General features: G+C 40.2%; 2 protein-coding genes across 3 annotated transcripts in view; one reads left to right on the top strand and one right to left on the bottom strand.

Annotated features, from left to right (window-relative positions):
- Positions 1–343: 343 nt before the first annotated feature.
- On the bottom strand, positions 344–9,366 carry LOC135236013 (lysosomal amino acid transporter 1 homolog). Its single transcript, XM_064302136.1, has 8 exons — positions 9,198–9,366; positions 7,731–8,122; positions 7,018–7,147; positions 5,925–6,012; positions 3,925–4,034; positions 3,347–3,442; positions 2,445–2,630; positions 344–2,269 (listed from the first exon to the last, which is right to left on the bottom strand). Exons 2-8 carry the CDS (start codon positions 7,928–7,930, stop codon positions 2,156–2,158), a joined length of 924 nt encoding a protein of 307 aa, XP_064158206.1. The 5' UTR covers positions 7,931–8,122; positions 9,198–9,366; the 3' UTR covers positions 344–2,155.
- A 462-nt stretch (positions 9,367–9,828) lies between these two features.
- The window catches only part of veph1 (ventricular zone expressed PH domain-containing 1), a 66,143-nt gene continuing 57,646 nt past the window's right edge, over positions 9,829–18,325 (top strand). Inside the window, exons 1-2 of one of the 2 annotated variants that reach the window (XM_064302632.1) lie at positions 9,829–9,944; positions 17,976–18,253. In XM_064302632.1, coding sequence (XP_064158702.1) covers positions 18,116–18,253 — 138 coding nt within the window. In that variant the 5' untranslated portion in view covers positions 9,829–9,944; positions 17,976–18,115. Of the gene's footprint in view, positions 9,945–11,565; positions 11,895–17,975; positions 18,254–18,325 lie in introns of those variants that run through there. The other variant, XM_064302631.1, reaches the window with a different exon arrangement.

Below are 18,325 nucleotides of genomic sequence, written 5' to 3'. Positions count from 1 at the left end.
CCGTGCCATTTGAGTTCCATTCGAACAGAAAGCACGTAGACTACTACTTTTGTATTGTCCGCGTTTGTTTAGATTAGCAGCGTTCCGCTGTGATAACTGAGGGATATTTCACGATGCAGGATGACGGAGTTAGAGGATAACTGCGCTCAGTAAAACCCGAAACTCTTTTTACTTCAGTCTGTGTTCCATATTTGGGAGGATTCCGGGTTTTACTCCGTGCTGTTATCCAACTAACTCAGTAATCCTGCTTCGTGAAGCAGGGTGTTGGTTGGAAAGATTTAAAACAACTATAATCCACAGCTAAAATACGGAAGGACGACCAGGAAAACAAACTGACACACTGTTGGAGGTAAAGTAGCTGTTATGAGTATATTGCACTTTTATTTGTTCGCAGTTATCAACATGTTATTAGAATGGCAGATCTGAGCATTGAAAGCCAAACAAAACTTTTACAAACAACTTTCATTTAAAAAAATGTTTATAAACCAAATGGAATTCTTCCCATAGATAAAAAAATATACAATACAATTACTTAATCCTGTACATTTAACCTGAAGTATAAATATAATTTAATCTGGTTATTTTAAATGCACATTTATAATATAGGGTGGAGTTTATCAGTGTATTTTTTGTTCACTAACGCAGTACGAATTCTGCAGGCAGGAAGTACAGTACACAATAACTATTACAGAATGGAAACTGCTTACACTAACTCTGCCAGAATACCACAACTATTTAAGGGTAGCAAACTTCACTTGACATTTTCGCTGCACCATGGCTACGCTAAATGGAGTTGGATAAGCTCAAAAGTGTCTTTCTGGGTCAGTCAGAGTTGAAAGAGAGCAAAAAAAAAAACATGCTACTGCCTCACACCTACTGCCTAAGGCCACTCCAAGCACCAGACAGAGCCGCCCAAAAGTCCCACTAATAATTGGCCCCTTAAATGGCACGTGCTTTTGACACCAAGAATGAGGTAGCAAAATCTGTGCAAGTTTGCCAAGAGGGCCCACCCTATTGTGGTTGTGCTAAGCCCATTACAATTAGCTATTACAATGATTTAGGAATAAGCACCATGTTAAGAAGACGGTTAAATTTTTCTTAAAACTGGCTTATCCAAGATGGTGCCCTGAATTGAGGTACCATCAATCGCAGAGCCGACCTATGCTCAATTACATCTGGTTTCACTGCAGCTGGGTAAAGCATCACATTTGAATTTGACCAATGCCTCTAATCCAATACTACAATCTTATTATTACGGTCATTTGATTTACCCCTCTATGAACCATGACCAGGGCCACACTTATGCCAAGCTACTAATGCACAATTACAAAACTGAAAATTGACATACAGACCAACACAAGGCACAGTGTACTTGGCTATAGAGGTATAAGCCTGCATTAAAGGAACAAATCACACAAATAGCACCCTAAATCTACATACAGAAACAATCCTACGCGAGTAGATTCATGTTCTTTGTCAACAGAACCATGAAAACACTCCATTCCTATTGCATCTCAATCCACATGCACTTTGTGCATGGACATTCTGTCCACTTAAGTGTTCCAAGTGCAAAGGCACTTCCAACACTAACATGACATGGTATCCCACTCTCATAAAAAATGATATTGTACCAAAATGTAGGTCTACACAGTTATCAGTAAAATCGTGAATAATCTTAAACACCAGGGATATTTTGCAGCCATTTCTCCAATTACAGATGACACTTGATTATTATATCACACACTAACAGGAAGACTACACTGATGAGAGGCGTCACTGTGTCTGAATTGGAGTGGAATAGCAGGTTCAGTGTGGAACAAACAGAACTCCTCTCTAAAGCATGCACGTTTGATGCAACCATAAAATGGCACAGAGTGTCAACGAAGTACAAATTTTAAATATATCTGGAATTTCAAAAAACAATAAATGTAGCAATTTCAAGTAACATTATTTTATAGATTAAGAAAATAAATAAACAAGTTTAAGGATCTATAAATTGAATGTATACTACAGCTGCATTGTACTTGTACATATCTAATGTAGAACCTTTCATGACCCATTTCAATGTGGAGGGCTCTATTCTAGAGTTCTGTGGAGTCAGACTCCACAGTGAATACTGAGGAACCGTTCTGGAACTTTCACATGGCTGCAGGTTTCATGCCTCTTCTTCCTCACAAAGCAGAGGCTCTACTTCTGGAACCTTCTTCATGGAAAAGTGATTAGGCAAAGAAGGAGTCCGCTTCCTGTACATGATAAACTGGGCAGAGATCTGGAGAGAAGCACTCATTCAGGAATATACACCTAAGTATGGATGTGCTCACTGATAGAGAAATATTGAACACACACACACGCACCCAAACACAAACACACACATGCGCACATGTACACGCACACTTTAAAGAATGCATTCCTGCTTCCTTTAGCATTAATTCAAAAAAGGATACGAAGAAATCCAGTAAGAGAACCCCCAGGCTTCCAATTAGCCAGGCCAGGTGGTTCAGGATGAAGAGGCTTTTGGAACCTTTCAGCGCAGGTAAGACCACAATGATGCTCAGACCATAGGTTCCATTCCCCAGCATGGCCAGAGCAAACAGCCAATAGGACGTGCCCTCCGTCGACTGCCTCTTGAACTGAACCAGAGAAAATACATTTCAAATGTTATCTTTTCCCCATCCTGTACAAATGGAAAAAAGATCAATTTTTGGCCTGATTGCTTTCTAAAGCAAAGAGCTACAGAAGAAAAACATAAAGTATAATTTTCCTGGTCACTGTTTTAGATAGTTTAAACAATGGATGCATCAAATTAACACTCAACCATTTACAGAAAAAATATATAGATTTACAAAATTCTTATCACTTAAACATGGATATAAAATGAATTTTCTAAAGTAACTCAATGCAAGTCAGCTGCAGAAACGAAAGTTAGTACTGGACAAAACCTAAGCACTGAGAAAGAGTTTGGCTCGATGCGCAAAGCCAGAATCGAGCTGATACTTTTCAAGGAGCTATGATCCAATCTTTCATTCACCCAAATGCCTCAAAATGGATTGCAGACACAGACTGAATCGCATGGCTCATATTTTGGCTAAGTGTCTGCATTTATGCATATTACAGCACATTGCTCAAAGCAACCCATGGATTTGATTTGGAGAAAAAAAGGAGAGACACAGCGAGAAGCCCCCATTACAGAGGGATAAGAATCGAGCAGCAGTGAAGCACATCTCAGCAGGAGCCACAGTGGTTGGTATAACATTACAAGACACAGAACTCCATTGTCTTCTGCTGCCTGTTACTCATTAATGATTTAGGAAAATGACATTCTCCCCCCCATCCCAGTCACACATACGTTTTTGTAGAGCTGGGGAAAACGTGAGGCCAGGTAAAAGATGGAGGCCAGGTATCCGCAGACATAGCCAGAGATTGCAACATTGTTCAAGTGATTCTGTCAAAACAACGCAATCCCGTCATTACATTGGTTACCGATTTCAAACTCATCAGTTTATCATACTAAGTTTAAGTTCCAAAACAACTTGCACTGCTACCAATGCTGCAACCCAAAACAATTTTGTTTGCTCAAGGGAAAACAGCAATATTTATATAGGTCCTGGGTCTACTACTTTTATTACAACACATGCTGTTCGTTACGACAAAAGAATAAACATTAGATAAAACCCCACCCTTCCTTCCAGCAAAGGACAACTTACTAGTCACTCAACAAATACTGCAGTTAACATTGTTGATACAGGTTTACAGCACAGTCCCCCATCGTCATCAGCTTTACAGGATTTCAAACGTGTTGCTGCAGAGGCACTGCCTTATGTGCTCACACCAAAAGCCTTGGGCGACTGAGCCGTTCATTGCAGATGCCATCGTTCCACTGTAAAACGCATTTTAACCAAAGAACAGGTTCCACAGGCTCCTCACCTGTTCAACAGTGTTGACTTTTTTGTCTTCGATCAGTTTAGGGAGCACCATGCAGCCCACGGTGGCAGCCCCGCACCACAAGAAACAGATCCACTTCAGGAAGGGGTTTTCTGGAATATAGTCAGCTGCAAATTACACTCTGGAAACCTCAGTGGCCAGTACCTTCAGCATTAACATTTCAGTCAACTAAGTGACCAATCAAGCACTCTGCCCTACACTGGACAAGCTATGGTCTCCTGGGAAGTCTCAACCAACGTTTCCTTCAACTTTCTAAAGGTCGCAGCAGGGAGTATGTCACTCATAATAAAACGACCACCAGGACAGGTTCGTTGAAACTAGCAGCTGAACTCCACCTAGGAGGTAAAGTTGCATGAGTGAGGGCTGTGTGGAAGACATCACTAACCAGTCCTCACTAGAGGCCTTTAAGCTCTAGAATGGACTACAAGGCCTGGTGCTCACTACGCTAGCACTGCTGTGATGTCTGCTCCTAATTAGCGAGATTCAGAGATGCTAGCAGCAACTTTTATGAATAACACAGATTGAAACTCATGTAAACAGCTGCATGTTTTTACTGAAAAAAATCAAGGTTAGGTTCCCTGCTTAAGGGAACAATTCCCGATATTTACTTAGGTCCGGGGTGTTGCTACCACCAGGACAGCTGGATATAAATGTCAAACCAATGCAGGGTCCAGCCATGAAGGGATAAGTCTGGGTCAGTTCAACGGACTTGTGGACCACATTGTCAAAGAGATTTGGCATGCGTATGTAAAAGATAAAGCTAGAAAATTATACAAGAACTATTTCTCTATGACCTATAGTAATGCAGATATGGCAAGTCAAGAGTCGCGCTAATTTGCCCAAACTCTGTTAGCCCTTAGTTCCCTTAATAATGATCCCAGAGAAGTGTCATTTCAGTTCCAGGGGTTTTTTATAAGACCAAATAAGCATGCCAAATCTCATTAAAATCCATGAGGATGCAGTCCAAATGTGTGTTGAATTGACCTGGACTTACCTAAAATGAGAAAGTCACCAGCTAAGGGAGGAGCATAAGATTCAGACCTGACATACACCAAGACAAGCACTGTCTTGAGTTCTGCAGGTATGACTGGCTAAGGGACTAAACATGATCCTAAATATACAGGTCTGTGATTGCAAATGTGCAATCTCATCTAATGGATCATTTAATCTCCCCTCCACTTCCAACTACCGGATTACATTGGTGGATCAGATCTTGAACTCTGGCTCACTCTAGACCAGGGATCATCAACTCTCGCCCTCGAATCCAAATCCAGCCCTGGTTTCTTTTCTCCCGGGTAATTAGTGCTACTGATTGGCCAGACTGTCTTCACACCTGACTACCAGGCAAAGGGAGGGTGGAAAACCAGCAGATCTCGGCCCTCGAGGACCGTGAGTTGCTGATCCCTGCTCTAAACATACACATACGCACATCTGGAGCTCCCTTTGTGGACCAGACCACGCATACAAAAAAGGACCTTTACAGCTGAGAATGTGTCAGTCAGCATTGGTGTCCTGCTGAGTGGCTCGGCCTGTTAAAGCATTGTTCTGGTGCCAACTGTGGCCAGCAGCCCTGCTGGGTGGTCCCCAATTGGCTCTAGCAATGCCCAGGAATGGGAGGGTTTCAGTCATCCAGGATGACAGCACCATCATATCATGACACAGTTCAACTGTCAGCATGTTTAAATATAATTCACAATTTGCAACTTAAAAAGCTTAACTCTGCACCATAAATGATGTGTTGCATGTTGCACATTGAGGAGCTAAACAACATAAAAAGCACAATTTGTTACAAATTGTTACAAAGTTTGAACCTCAAATGTATGGCATTTAAGACATTATTTAAGCTTTCACTATTGTAATTATCTAAGTTCAGCCAGAATAAAGTAAACTGCACAACACAAGGGTGCAAAGAAAAAGCTAGATTGGGGCAAAGTTCAGGTTTTTCTTCAAGTCAAACCCATGCCCCCCCAATATGATCTTACTTCGAGCACGTCTGTTTTTGATCTTGTAGTATAGGAACTGGGAGATAAGAATGACATCAGTGAAGATGTAGAACACAGCTGTCACAATCTGGAAAACATGTGCAGAACAGAAAACAGATATTTTAATTTAGTTTTAAACAATGCCCAATTCCGCCTCTGTTTGAACGGGCTAACAGTTGCATTGTTGGATTTGAACTCCTATCTTACTTTAACTTTTACAGCTTTCCATTCTTGTATTTATAATGGTTGCGCCCTCTAGTGGTACAAAATATTTAAACTTTGTATGGCAGTGGACTAGTCTAAATTAAAACGGCAAACAAACGTATAAGGAAAGGTATGGTATATGTCCTCTTAGATCCCTCCGATACCTGAGATTTGTCGCAAACCACCGCAATCGCAAAAAGAAGAAAAAACAAAAGCGGAGACCTGGGAATCATAAACAAAAGGGGTAGAACAAAAGGAAGAGCAATTTTATCGCAAGATAAGATTGTAATTGAAGTGATCGAGTTAACATTTTTTTTATTCACTAGTTTTTTTTTCACATAAAAAATATTGTTTGCGCTTGTTTTGCTCTTTTCCAGTTTGGACTTATGTTTAGCTTTCAATAACAATTTACGAAAATAATAAAAAATTATTATTATTATTTTTGTTGTTGTTACTATTGTCATTATTAATTTATTTAATTATTTAGTAAGACTGGTTATTTGGCTCTCAATTCAAACATTTCGCTTGCTCTTAAAAACAAAAACACAAATCTACCACCATAGCTTTGTATCTAGAAGAAATAAATTCTGTAGCCTCAGTGGTGATGGACACTTTTCCTACACATCCAAATCCTTTGCATTTAAAGCAGCAAATAAAGCAGAAAAAAAGACTAACTTAAATATAAATGCTTCTGAAATTGAACCATCACCAATTGCTTTTGTCTGTACTACAGACAAAAAACACAATAATTAATTGTATAGCAACTAGACTAGACAAAAATAAGACTTAACTAAATAAAGATATATGAATTGTAAGATGTTTATACTCTCAAACACATTTGAAATTTCCTGTCAACTCCATTTTCTTTTCCATGAAGTTCTACCAGTACCTGAATGGGAAGCTGGTTGGTCAGGTAACACCCAGTGAAGTTGCTGAGATCCCCACATATCAGAAACAGCAAGAAACCCATAGACACGGCCTCCTCTACCTTCCCATTCCTATAGGCCTCACAGACCTGACTGAAGACAAAAGCAAGAACGAGAGAGAGTGCGTTAAAATGAAGTGAAGTCATAACTCATTATTGGGGGGGGGGGGGGGGCGAGATGAGCTTTATCAAATTATTTCTAGAACTTTGAACACCTAAGATAAACATAATGTAAAGGTGACATTGTTTATTTTTTAACAAAGTAAAGAAGTACACTACAAAGTAAAACTGTAATCAGTTTAACAAATGAAAAGTATAAAAGTTTAAGCAAACAATCTGGCCATTGAGTTTTACACTGCCATTCCCAATTAATCCAAGTAGCCACCATGTTCATGACCTAGAGAATTTAAAGTAATTTTTAAAATCATGAATGTATATTTAAGGGATATGGGGAAAAAAATAATTTTACATGTTTAGGTACCAGATGCACTGCATTGTACAAATGATATAACAAAGCAAAGCACATTCAAATTAGGAGAGTTATTAGTCTGACACAGTCGGCTATGCTAGGTGATACGTGGAACACTGTCTTTTTTTTTTTTTTTTTGTAAAATTAGATCAGGCCAAGATCATTTGAATATAATCCCTGGCAACTAGTGATAGCTATGACTACTTACGGCAGAGTCGATAACAAGAAACAAAACATTGAGATGAGACCAATGACGACGCTCGAGTATTCCCAAACATTTTCAACGCATTCCTCAAACAGATACAAAATCCACGGGGTCCCGTTGACACATAAAGGCTGTCCAAGCACCGAGGACAGATTGGTGGCCACATCTACAGGCCTTTCCTCCGGATAGCGAACGTGGGCCATTGAGGAGAATCCCAGGGCTCTCCGTCTGGAGAGCTTCGGTGGTCCGTCGCTGTTCAGCTGGCGTCTAACTCGGCTCCCCGTACATGTACGCTCTCCAGCTGATATGATGTAACCTTTCAAATGTGTGTTCCGCGCACCACGCCTTCGACAGACGCGTGGCGTTTCTTCTTAGTCTGCTGTCATTTATCAGCTCTGGGAAAACAAAAACATAACGTTATGGGCCATATATTATAAAACAGAGTTGACATGTCCGATTCAACACGGACACCGGCACTGCTCATAGATTAGACCACGACTGGCCAATCCTGTTCCTGGAGATCTAGCGATTTTCATTACAATCCCAAATTGGCACACCCAGTAGAATCTACTAAGAGCAGCTCAACGAGATCTCGAGCTGTTGAATAAGGGGTAGGCTACTTGGTTAAGGTTGGAATGAAAACCTACAAGACGGTAGACTCCCGCTACAGGGTTGGGCAGCCCTGTAGGAAATCGAGAATCACTCGGCAGAAGCCGAACTATACAGCTACCGTCCAAAAGATTTTATCAGCAAACACTATAGTTTGTTCCCAAGCTAAGCTATTTGTATGATAACAACGATGTAAAACAAGGATAGAACAACGAGGTGGTTACATATTTAAATATGAGCAGCTAGCAAGTTCAGCTATTAATTTAGAGGAACAAAACACAGATCATCTTTGCTAGCAAGCGGTCTATTTGGGAACAATGGCATGCCTTCCTCATTGCAAAGAAAAATGAAAACATTTGAACAAACACATTTAAACTAACTAAGGTTAATCTTTACTAACGAAACTATTTGTTTGATATTCAATACAACCAGCTTTATAAATTACTCTGGGGTTCGTAGCGCACAAGTTTAACATCGCAAACAGTTAGCTAACCAACACGCCAACTTGGCAGAAAAATTAACACGCTGAATGATTTGCGAATGGAGCTGGCGCTAAATAGCTATCAAATCCGTAGTCTACTAATACAACAACAAAAATAATAATTGTTATAATTATTATTGTTATTATAACAATAGACTATTATTGTTAGTATTATTATACAAAGAACACTAACATTATTGTTAGTTGTTATTGTTATTATTATTATTATTATTATTATTATTATATTTTTTAAGTAGCCTATACGAGATGTGCTAGGATTAAATTAGGTGAAGCAGGAAGATCATTAAGGCTCAGCTACTGTGCTTCTGGTTGTCTGAATGCTGCCATAAAAATAAAAACTTGTCTCTCTCCATTGTCACCTTGTCGTAAGCCGTCGATTTGTTTTCCTTTGAATGTTTAAGCAAAGGTTTCCCATTCTGCTTCGGGTGATGCTATTTCAAAAATCAAATTTTGCCATTCAACAACACACACAATCCCCGAAAAGGCACTGGTGTGTCAAAGAACACACAAGCGAATGGCTAAATTTATTTCCTTGTTACGGATGGAAGACCACCACGGCACAAGAGGGACAAACAGCACCGTTTCGGGGGCTACAAAGAAAAGCGTTTTTAAACTTGAAAAAACTGGGCCGTGAAAGTTGTAATGTTAATGTTTTGGCTTCCATCAGATAATGCAATTTTCCTAAATTAAAATATATAGTATATAGGGTATATAACCCTTTTATTTAATGAAAATTCTCAAATTTCTCAAAAATATTTAGCCAAAATATGAGCACTTTAATTGCAAAAGCGCAAAAAAATAAAAAATTACAGGCTATGACACTGAAGACAACGATCAAGATCACAACGATAACTGTACCGGGTTACTGTCGTGTACACGACATATTCAGTTGTAGGTAGCCTATTGTAAGATGTCAGCTATGAACGCAAGTTTAGGAGAAGTAGTCTAATACACCTGTTGCGCACATAGCCGCACACGGGGTGGCGCGCTTTGCGTAGTAGGCGACAAGAGAACAATTGCAACTGTGGCCATCACAACGGAGCTGGAACCAAGTGAAAATAATGTAAATACAGTTATTATATACGTTACCCGCGATTAATGAAACGGTGAGTCAGTTTTTATAAATCATTGACTGTGTTCGTATTTGTTTCGAAATGATGCACTAGTTATGACGCTTGCCTTTGGAATATCATTGATGTCGTGCTTGCATTCATTTATGAAAAGTTACGTCTGTAAGATCTCCGTGCAGGACACAAGCTGTTATTTAGTTACAATTTAACAAATTGTTTTAAAATAATTATATGTCAACAGTCCCACAATAGACTATAGAGACTGCAAGCTGCCTTTTGTACAGGTCTCACGTATACAGTGGCAATTTCATCCTATAGGAATGTCTTTTGAGATACGGAATAGATGCCCTATTACATTTGGGCAATGTTACAATATAAATTGAAGCAGTGGACTAATATATACCGCAATTGTTACAGAAAAGGCTATAACATTCTTGCCAAGTTTGATCAAATAATCAATTTAAATGCCACATTGCTTTAACTGATACACCATAATAAATCGTACGTCGGAGTCTTGTCAGATACTTTTGAAGTGTCCTGGAAAAAGACAACACACACTGATGTGTTCTCATATATAGCCTATGCTAATTCTGTTTTGGCAGGAGCTCGCGTTTGTATCTGAGTAGGTTATGTGGACCGGTTGGCAATAAAAACAACGGGTAAAAAGACATTTTTTCCAAAGGGAAAATCATTTGATCACTTTTTACATAATGTCTGTGAAGTTTTGCCTGCCTTTACCAGCTTATACCGTTTTCTTATTCTCGGGTTGAGATGTAGCCTACTTTTAAGGAAGAAAAGGAAGTTGATCACCTGCGTGCTGTGAAGATGTTCATGGCGATCTTCCAATTCTTTCAACACTGCTATACCAGCCACTCTACAAAAATACTGTATTAGGCTGTATTAGTTTTAAATCCTTGTTTACAAAGCAATTAAGATGGGCTGGAAAAAATATTGCTTGGTGGTTTTGAATTTAGCAAATGCTCTGACGGATTTTGAAGGAAAGCTTAGAATTAAATATGTATTTGCAAATCATCACAGTGTGACAAAGTTTTAAGTTTGTTTCCCTTTTATCTTTGTTGCACCTGGGCATATTGGACTGTTTGATGTGCCCAACACTGAACTTGCTGCATCCCCAGTGATGTGTCATAGGCTACTCACTGGTGTTTCATGCTGTGTAAATTGCGCTGTTTAATTTTTATAACATGCAGCTTCACAGTTGGCCCGCAATTATTATTATTATTATTATTATTATTATTATTATTACTGCAGCAGGTTTTATAGCTGATATTAAAATGCACAACGTTTTTTAATTTTAACATTAGCTCAGAGCAAAATAAATAAGTAAATAAAAAGTCCTAGGAGGACAGATAGGGAGCTTCACTAGTTCACTAATTTTTACAGCTTTTAGATTTCACTGGTGTCAGAAATATTACACATCACTGCTGCTAAGGAACATTAAGAATTGATATAAAAAGTGTGTGGGAGAAGGAGAGATGCCCTTAAAGGACCAGAGGACTCTTTTCTTATTTTAATGTCAGTGGCTGTCTATGGGGAGGGAGAGAGAGAGAATTCGGGAGAGGGGGAGAGAGAGTTTGTCCCTTGGGTTTGTGTGTATTGTTGTATTTGTTTCTTCCCTGGGCTCTCAGCAGACGGGTGCAGTTGTGAGAGCCTTAAAGCCTGCATAAAAATGCGCTCTGGCTCTCAGACATCAGGGTCTATCAAAAGATTTATTGAGAAGAGGTCCCGTTGATTGTCAGCCACATGGAAACCATAGGAACACTGAGCAGTCTCTCTCTCTCTCTCTCTCTCTCTCTCTCTGTCCGTCTCTCACTCTGTTTGAGGGAGTGGAACACTCTTCATGCGGCTGCACTGAGGAGCATTTGATACTAAGTAACTGGAAGCTCTGGACTCAAAATCAGCTTTTTTTGTCTGGTCTTAGTTATGCTTTCTCTTATTTTTTCTTTCATCTAGAAGGCTGGTGATGATGTAAGTGCATTTCTTTTTATCTGGTGATGAAGTTTGTGCATGCTTGACTAAGGCCAAATTCAGAAGGTATTTGGTAGACAACAGTGCAGGGACTATTACCTTAAAGAAAAATCCAGAGAAGAGAACCACTTCCTCTGTCTTTGCTCATATATTGCGCCGTACTTGTATATATATATATATATATGTATATCATTTTTTGGTTGTCAAGTTCTATTAAAATGAGATTGATGTAACAATCTGAATGGACACTATGGTCTTTGAAAATGAGCCTCCTTATGCTAGACTGTGCCAAACCACATCTTTTGATTGATTCAAAAGCAGAAGTTTTGGGGACATTTAGATAAAGACATCGTAGAAGTGCTCCTGCCAGTGGGATGAATGCGTTGCTTAGCGACTGTGTACCAGTCAAAGGTGCTTCTCTTTGAGAGGTCCGATTGTGCCCAATATCTCAATTTGAATGAATGACACATGAGCCAGAGCAGGGATGCACTGCCTGAGCCTAAGAATGGATGCACAGTGCACTGGCCCACACATCCGTTCTGGATTGCTCATTTTGTCTTCACTGATGCTAGATATGCATCACCGTGTGTCTTGCTGCTGAAATACTGCAAGCATTAAATAATGCAGGCTGCAGATGGGTTTTTTTTAAAGGAGCAGTTAAACTTTTTTTGTGACAGCTCTGGCTGTTATTTTTTGAACTTGCTTCATATTAATTAATGATTTGCACAAAATCCAGTATGTTACACAACAGAGTGTGACCTATTTATTAATTAATTTTTTTATTAATGCTGAACTGCCAGTAGAATTTTGTCAAGCTGTGAATGTAAGAAGTTAAAAAGAACATTTGGTTGTTTTTTTTTTGTTTTTTTAATATGAAGAAGGTCTGTACACTTTTGACTCACATGGTATTGGAATGGGCGTGGGGGTGGGGTGGGGTGGTGGATGTTATATATCTTTTGTATCATTTTCAGATCATATACCCCATAGCTGAATCCTGGCTGAGAATTCTATGTTGGTTATTACAACAGGGTTCTTTTGACACCCAATGTATGGAAAAATCGTTTAAATAATCAAAATTTCAGATTTGTGATCATTCATTAGTGCATAGATATTAACTGGCTTCATCAATAGTACAAATTCTTTCTCATAAGCTCTCTGAAGAATGGCCTTTGAGTTCTTGACACCCCCTTTTCCCAACTCCCTTGTCCACAAAGGGCCTCTTTAATTATGTGCATAAATAAATGTCTGAGTAAAGACACACAGTTGCTTTGAAACATGTAACTTTTTCAGCGTGCTAACTTTAGCACCATGTGCATGGTTTGCAATGTATTCTGGGACAAACCAAATGGAGCAGCAGAAAGATCAAAAAAACTTTTCCCTCCGTACGAGTGTCCCTTTCTGTCCCAGAGTGGGAACAGTATCCGGCGGGTGCACATTACAGGCTTCAGTGGCAGCAGGGGTTGAGCAGGGAGCTGGGAGAGGCTTGCCTTATTGGGGACACAAAAGGGCCAGTGTTTTCTCTCTTTCTCTCTCTGCCCAGTAAGTTAGGAGTGCCTGGGAGAGCAAGGGGGCTCCACATGACTAAGCCCTTTAGAGATTTTACCTCCACCACACACACACACACACACACACACATGCAGGCATGCACACACGCACACATGCACATACACACGCAACACACACAACATGCATAGACACATGTATGCACGCACGCGCAAACACACTACACACACACACATACGTGCACAGACTCTCTCTCTCTCTCTTTCTCACACACACACACACACACACACACATACACATGCACAGACACACATGCAGACCCTACACTCCCCTTCCCCCCTGCCCAGTTACCCTCCTCGTTCAAGGTCCTTTCAACTGTCTAGTTGTGCGTCCACTCAAGTCAACTGACCCGGGATCTGTCCATATCCAAGCTCTGGTGCTCCGCCTGTTTTTTTAAAGTCTGCATTCCTGAGATTGTTGAGCTGTATCAGGGTGATTAATAGTAACTAGCTGATTGTTTAAGAGCTGAATTCCAGAGGCTCCTTTTTTACACAAAACTTGGCCATGGTCACAGTTTACAACTGAGTTTACAGACCATAGTAGACACAAGGCAGTCTGAGATGCCACAACATTCAGGTTGCAGGTCGATGCATTCATTGCTCTCTGTGTGTGGCCGTATGTGTGTGAGCATGTATGTGTGGCTGGGCGCACACGTGCATGTGTCTGAGCATGTGCGTACGTGTGTGGTAACAGCAGGCTCGGGTTGTGATGGACAGTGAGCAGTTGAGTGGAATACTGGATGTTCACTGTGAATTCTGCTTGAGAATGGAGGGGGGATTTAGAACACTGAATTTAACCGCCTTTTTACCTTTCCTCTTCTCCCACTCTCCATGGCATTCTGTTAAACACAAGAACACATACACGAGTATCACATGTACATGAGCAAAATTAGAGAAATGATGCAGGCAGAATGTGGATAAGAATATTAATATCTTAATTGTGATTTTGATATCATTAAGAAGGGGTAATGGTTGCACTGGAGGAAATCTGCCAGAGGTCCGATTTTAGGATAAAGCAAATATTTATATTTGAGTAACAAACACATATATTTATGGTTTGCTGGCTTGACAAAAGGCAGCTATGGTCCAATCGGAATTCCTACTTTTGTATCCCAGCACTGTGCCTTTAGACCCTTTCAAAAGAGTCTGGCATTGATCCAGTGTCTCCAGGACCATTGCACTGGCATAAAAAATGACATTTCAGTGCACCGGCTGGCAGACAGCAAGGCCTGCTGACTCACAGTGCACCCACCATGGACAGGCTCTTATTACCATCATCGAGCCATGGTTATATACAGACCCTTCCCCTAAGAGCTGAGTCGCTTGATCTTGTGGGTAGTGTCTGTCCTAACATTCAAATAGCCATATGAAGAACAACAGTAATGGCAAAAATAGCAATACAATTAGGCCATTAAATTAAGTACAAGTGAGTGGGTGATTCACATTACATGAGTATGATAATACAGAAATGCAATAAACTATGTTATTATATTTTGTTATTATTGCTATCATTAGCTGCTGCCCTTACAGTCCAGAAAGCAAGTCTATGCATCAGTGATTTATTAAATAAAGGTTTTTCACTGTGATTTATTTTAATAAAGGTTTATTTTTATTACTTTTATTAAAAAACCCTAGCCGTTATTGTGGCATTTTAACTCACTTCTAATAAAGGTTTTTCACTAATCTCTGCTCTGTGCAAGAGTGCCTGAAGTTTACTAATATTCATGTTTAGGCTGCTGCAATCTTTTTCTTCAAGAGCACCTTGCAGCATCGGGAGTTCAGCTAGTCCTGACTTGTTGAGCATGTGATGCTTTCTTTTCTATGCTTTTAAACTTATCTCAGCAGTACATTTCACCATGCATCGCCTATGCTATGTGCTGTCTGTGAGGGTAAGGATCTGGTTTAGTGTGACTGTAGCCCATAATGTCCCCTATCAGTCCCACATAGTGTCAGGCAATGTTGGGCACGCACATGCCATAAATGGGTTTTCATTAACCAGGACTACAAATGCAACACACACAACAAAGTTTCTGCATGGCAAGGCTTTTTAAACTTTGAGGAAACAAATAAGTTTTAGTGAAGTAGAATATCTGAAGCCATATATTCTTTCTGCATTTTACAAAGGGAACCTGTGGAGTTTCATCATTATGCTATCCAGAACTAAAAATAAGCATTATTTATGTACAGTGGATATTATTGCAAATTGTAATATTTAATGAAAGTATCCATGCCAGGGAATATAATTTGTGTCCATACATTTGGGCTAAATGGGCATGTAAGATATTGTTTGGAACTTCAAATTCAAATTTCCTGCAGGATTTAATGCTTTTTAGTTTGCGAATTTGAGGCGAATTTGAATACTTAAAACCTGATGTGTCACTTTATGTGAGAAGAGAAATTTTGTTTTGATGATCTGTATCTAAGAAAGCAGTGGTGCTCTGAAAGAAGAATGCAGTGCCCACTTCCAGTTACAGCACAAATGTTCAGATTGGACCTTGGTGCCAGTAGCACATACAGGGCAGATCACTCTAGTTTGAGACTGCTCCTTTAGGGCCTCTAATTTTGCCATTTGGCCAGATGTAGACTCTAGATTAGACTACCTTGATCAAACCACCATAGAGGTAAGCTACAGAGAGTTGGTACCAATGGGGAAGCAATTGTGTGTGTGTGTGTGTGTGTGTGTCCGATAATAATGAGCTAGTTAAATCAATTTAATTATATTTTGCATGTTGGATATGCAAGGAGTTTTTGCACTTGAAGTCACTTGTGTTTGTTATTGAGTGCCAAACATTAAATGCGGGTGCTAACTGCTAAAACCACTGCATTCAAGAATCGCAGATTTCAACAAATTCTCACTTGCCCGGATGGGTTCAGTTTGGCTCTGGGCATTTTTGTCCGAGACATCATCCCTTTCTGGCAGCACATGGGGCCTCAGAACTGAAACTGCAGTCCCAGGTCCACGCTGTGTGGTCATGACACATGGTTAGTTCCCAAAACCACAGGGAGTCTTTCCACTCAAGTGAGTAATGTTTCTGCTGCTGCTGCAGCCTGGCCTTAAAACATTTAGCATTTGCAGAACAGCGTCCTGAAAGGTCCCCTGTGGACTGAAATCACGAATGCATTTAGTAACAGTAAACTTAACAGCTCCCCTTGGGGGTCATGTACTTGTAATGTAAATATAAACGTATTGTGTAATGTCAATATAACAAAAAGCTGTACTTGTATTGCTTTCAAAATTGCCTTACAAATCAGCGCACTATATTAAAAGGTAGTTCTCTGAGATTGCCCCTAGGGTGGTACAGTAAGAAATGAAACAGGAATTCAGAGAATGGTTCTAGATTTCATTTAAATGAAGCCTCGCTTTCTTTTTTTAGACATGTAAACAGTAAACGAAGCCTCGTAACTATTCCCAACTTGTAACATTCACGTCACATGACAGCTGATTTATAGAGGTCATGGCGAGAAAGCAGTTTTCGCATAACGAGAAATTGATTTCCTCCTTATTACAGAAAGATATGACCCCATTGTCATAAACATTGGGTCGCTAAAATAGCTGAATGGAATGGCCCAGCAGTGAGCCTGATGTTTCGATACACTGGGTTTCATCAATACTACCAGCATGAGCCCAGCATGAGACAGGCTTTTCAATGGAAAACAGCACCATTCATTTTAGAAACTTGTCGATCGAGTGTTTGGGCTTCGGTAACAGAACATGCATGTGCTGAAGTGGAAATCTGGGAGTGGTCTTTTTTTACATGTTGTGTAGCAGAAGGGAACACGGTAAATTGTTAACCATCCCCTTTTCTCTACAGCCACGAAAACAGTCCCACTTGCTCCCCAAACAGGTTCCTCTCCAAAAAATGCACTTCTGAGAGACAGGTTTTTCAGGCTATACATACACTTCAGTTCATTCTGGAATGTACTGACCTGTGCTATTTATTTACTGAAAAGTGAACATGAGTAAATCCATTCACATCACATTCTGCTTTTATGTAATAAATAACATGCTCATTAAGTGAGAGAATTTACACATTACTCATTAACGGTGACTAGTTAACCAGGCTGAAAGAGAGGACAGGCATATAGCTGCCACCGTATGTGAATGACAGCTCAACACAGGACACTCTCTGCCTTTGTTTTTAAGCGGACGGAAAGTGTAGACGGAAAAGTCTACCTTGAACTATTCTGTTTTATAAACATTACTTTAAACAGGTATCCATCATAACATATGTCCGATGTCCTAAATGTTTTAAAAATTTATGACGCATCTAATTAAGTATTTAATTAAGCCTACAGAACCACTTTGCCATTATATGTATAATTCTTCCTGAAATGCAATTGACACAGATGCTAGCCACTTTAATTGATCTTCATATACATGTGCGCACCAAATTTGAACAGCACTCTTCACTGCGCTCTATTGTGAATATCTAAAAAGGTAAAACATGGTTTCATGTACTCTTTCTGTGTTCTTCCCTCTCTCCCCTTTTCTACCTCCTGCTCTCTTTCCTATTTCCAGGTTAAGGGTGGAGGTCTGATGTGTGTGGAGCCATTCCAAAGGCCATCCCCAGAAAAAGTGGCGCATGCCGTGCTATGCCCGGTTGTCAGGGCGACGCAGGGTCAGCGCTGGCCACGGTCTGAGGTGGGCTGGCTGGCGTCATGCACCACCTCTTCCGCCTGGTGCTGGGCCAGCGGGATCTGTCGCGCGCTGGGGACCTCTTCTCCCTGGAGGATGCAGTGATAGAGGACTGTCTCTCTGAGGCGCTGGAGGAGATCAAGGCCATTTCCTGCTCTCCGGTGAGAACCGTATCCTTGCCTCCAGGACAAGCTACCCTTTGTATCCCAGCATGCCGAGGGTCACGCAGTCTA

Source organism: Anguilla rostrata, chromosome 12 (genome assembly GCF_018555375.3).
Source record: "Anguilla rostrata isolate EN2019 chromosome 12, ASM1855537v3, whole genome shotgun sequence".
Classification (NCBI taxonomy): domain Eukaryota; kingdom Metazoa; phylum Chordata; class Actinopteri; order Anguilliformes; family Anguillidae; genus Anguilla; species Anguilla rostrata.
This window is presented reverse-complemented; position numbering and strand designations above follow the sequence as displayed.

Bases quoted from the DNA above. Each gene is read 5' to 3' on its own strand.
- LOC135236013 (XM_064302136.1), bottom strand. From the start codon at position 7,930: ATGGCCCACGTTCGCTATCCGGAGGAAAGGCCTGTAGATGTGGCCACC. The intron at 4,035-5,924 runs GTAAGATCATAT...ACTATATTCCAG, and splicing joins CAAAAACAGACGTGCTCGAA to AAAACCCCTTCCTGAAGTGG. The intron at 3,443-3,924 runs GTGAGGAGCCTG...TTGTTTTGACAG, and splicing joins AAGTCAACACTGTTGAACAG to AATCACTTGAACAATGTTGC.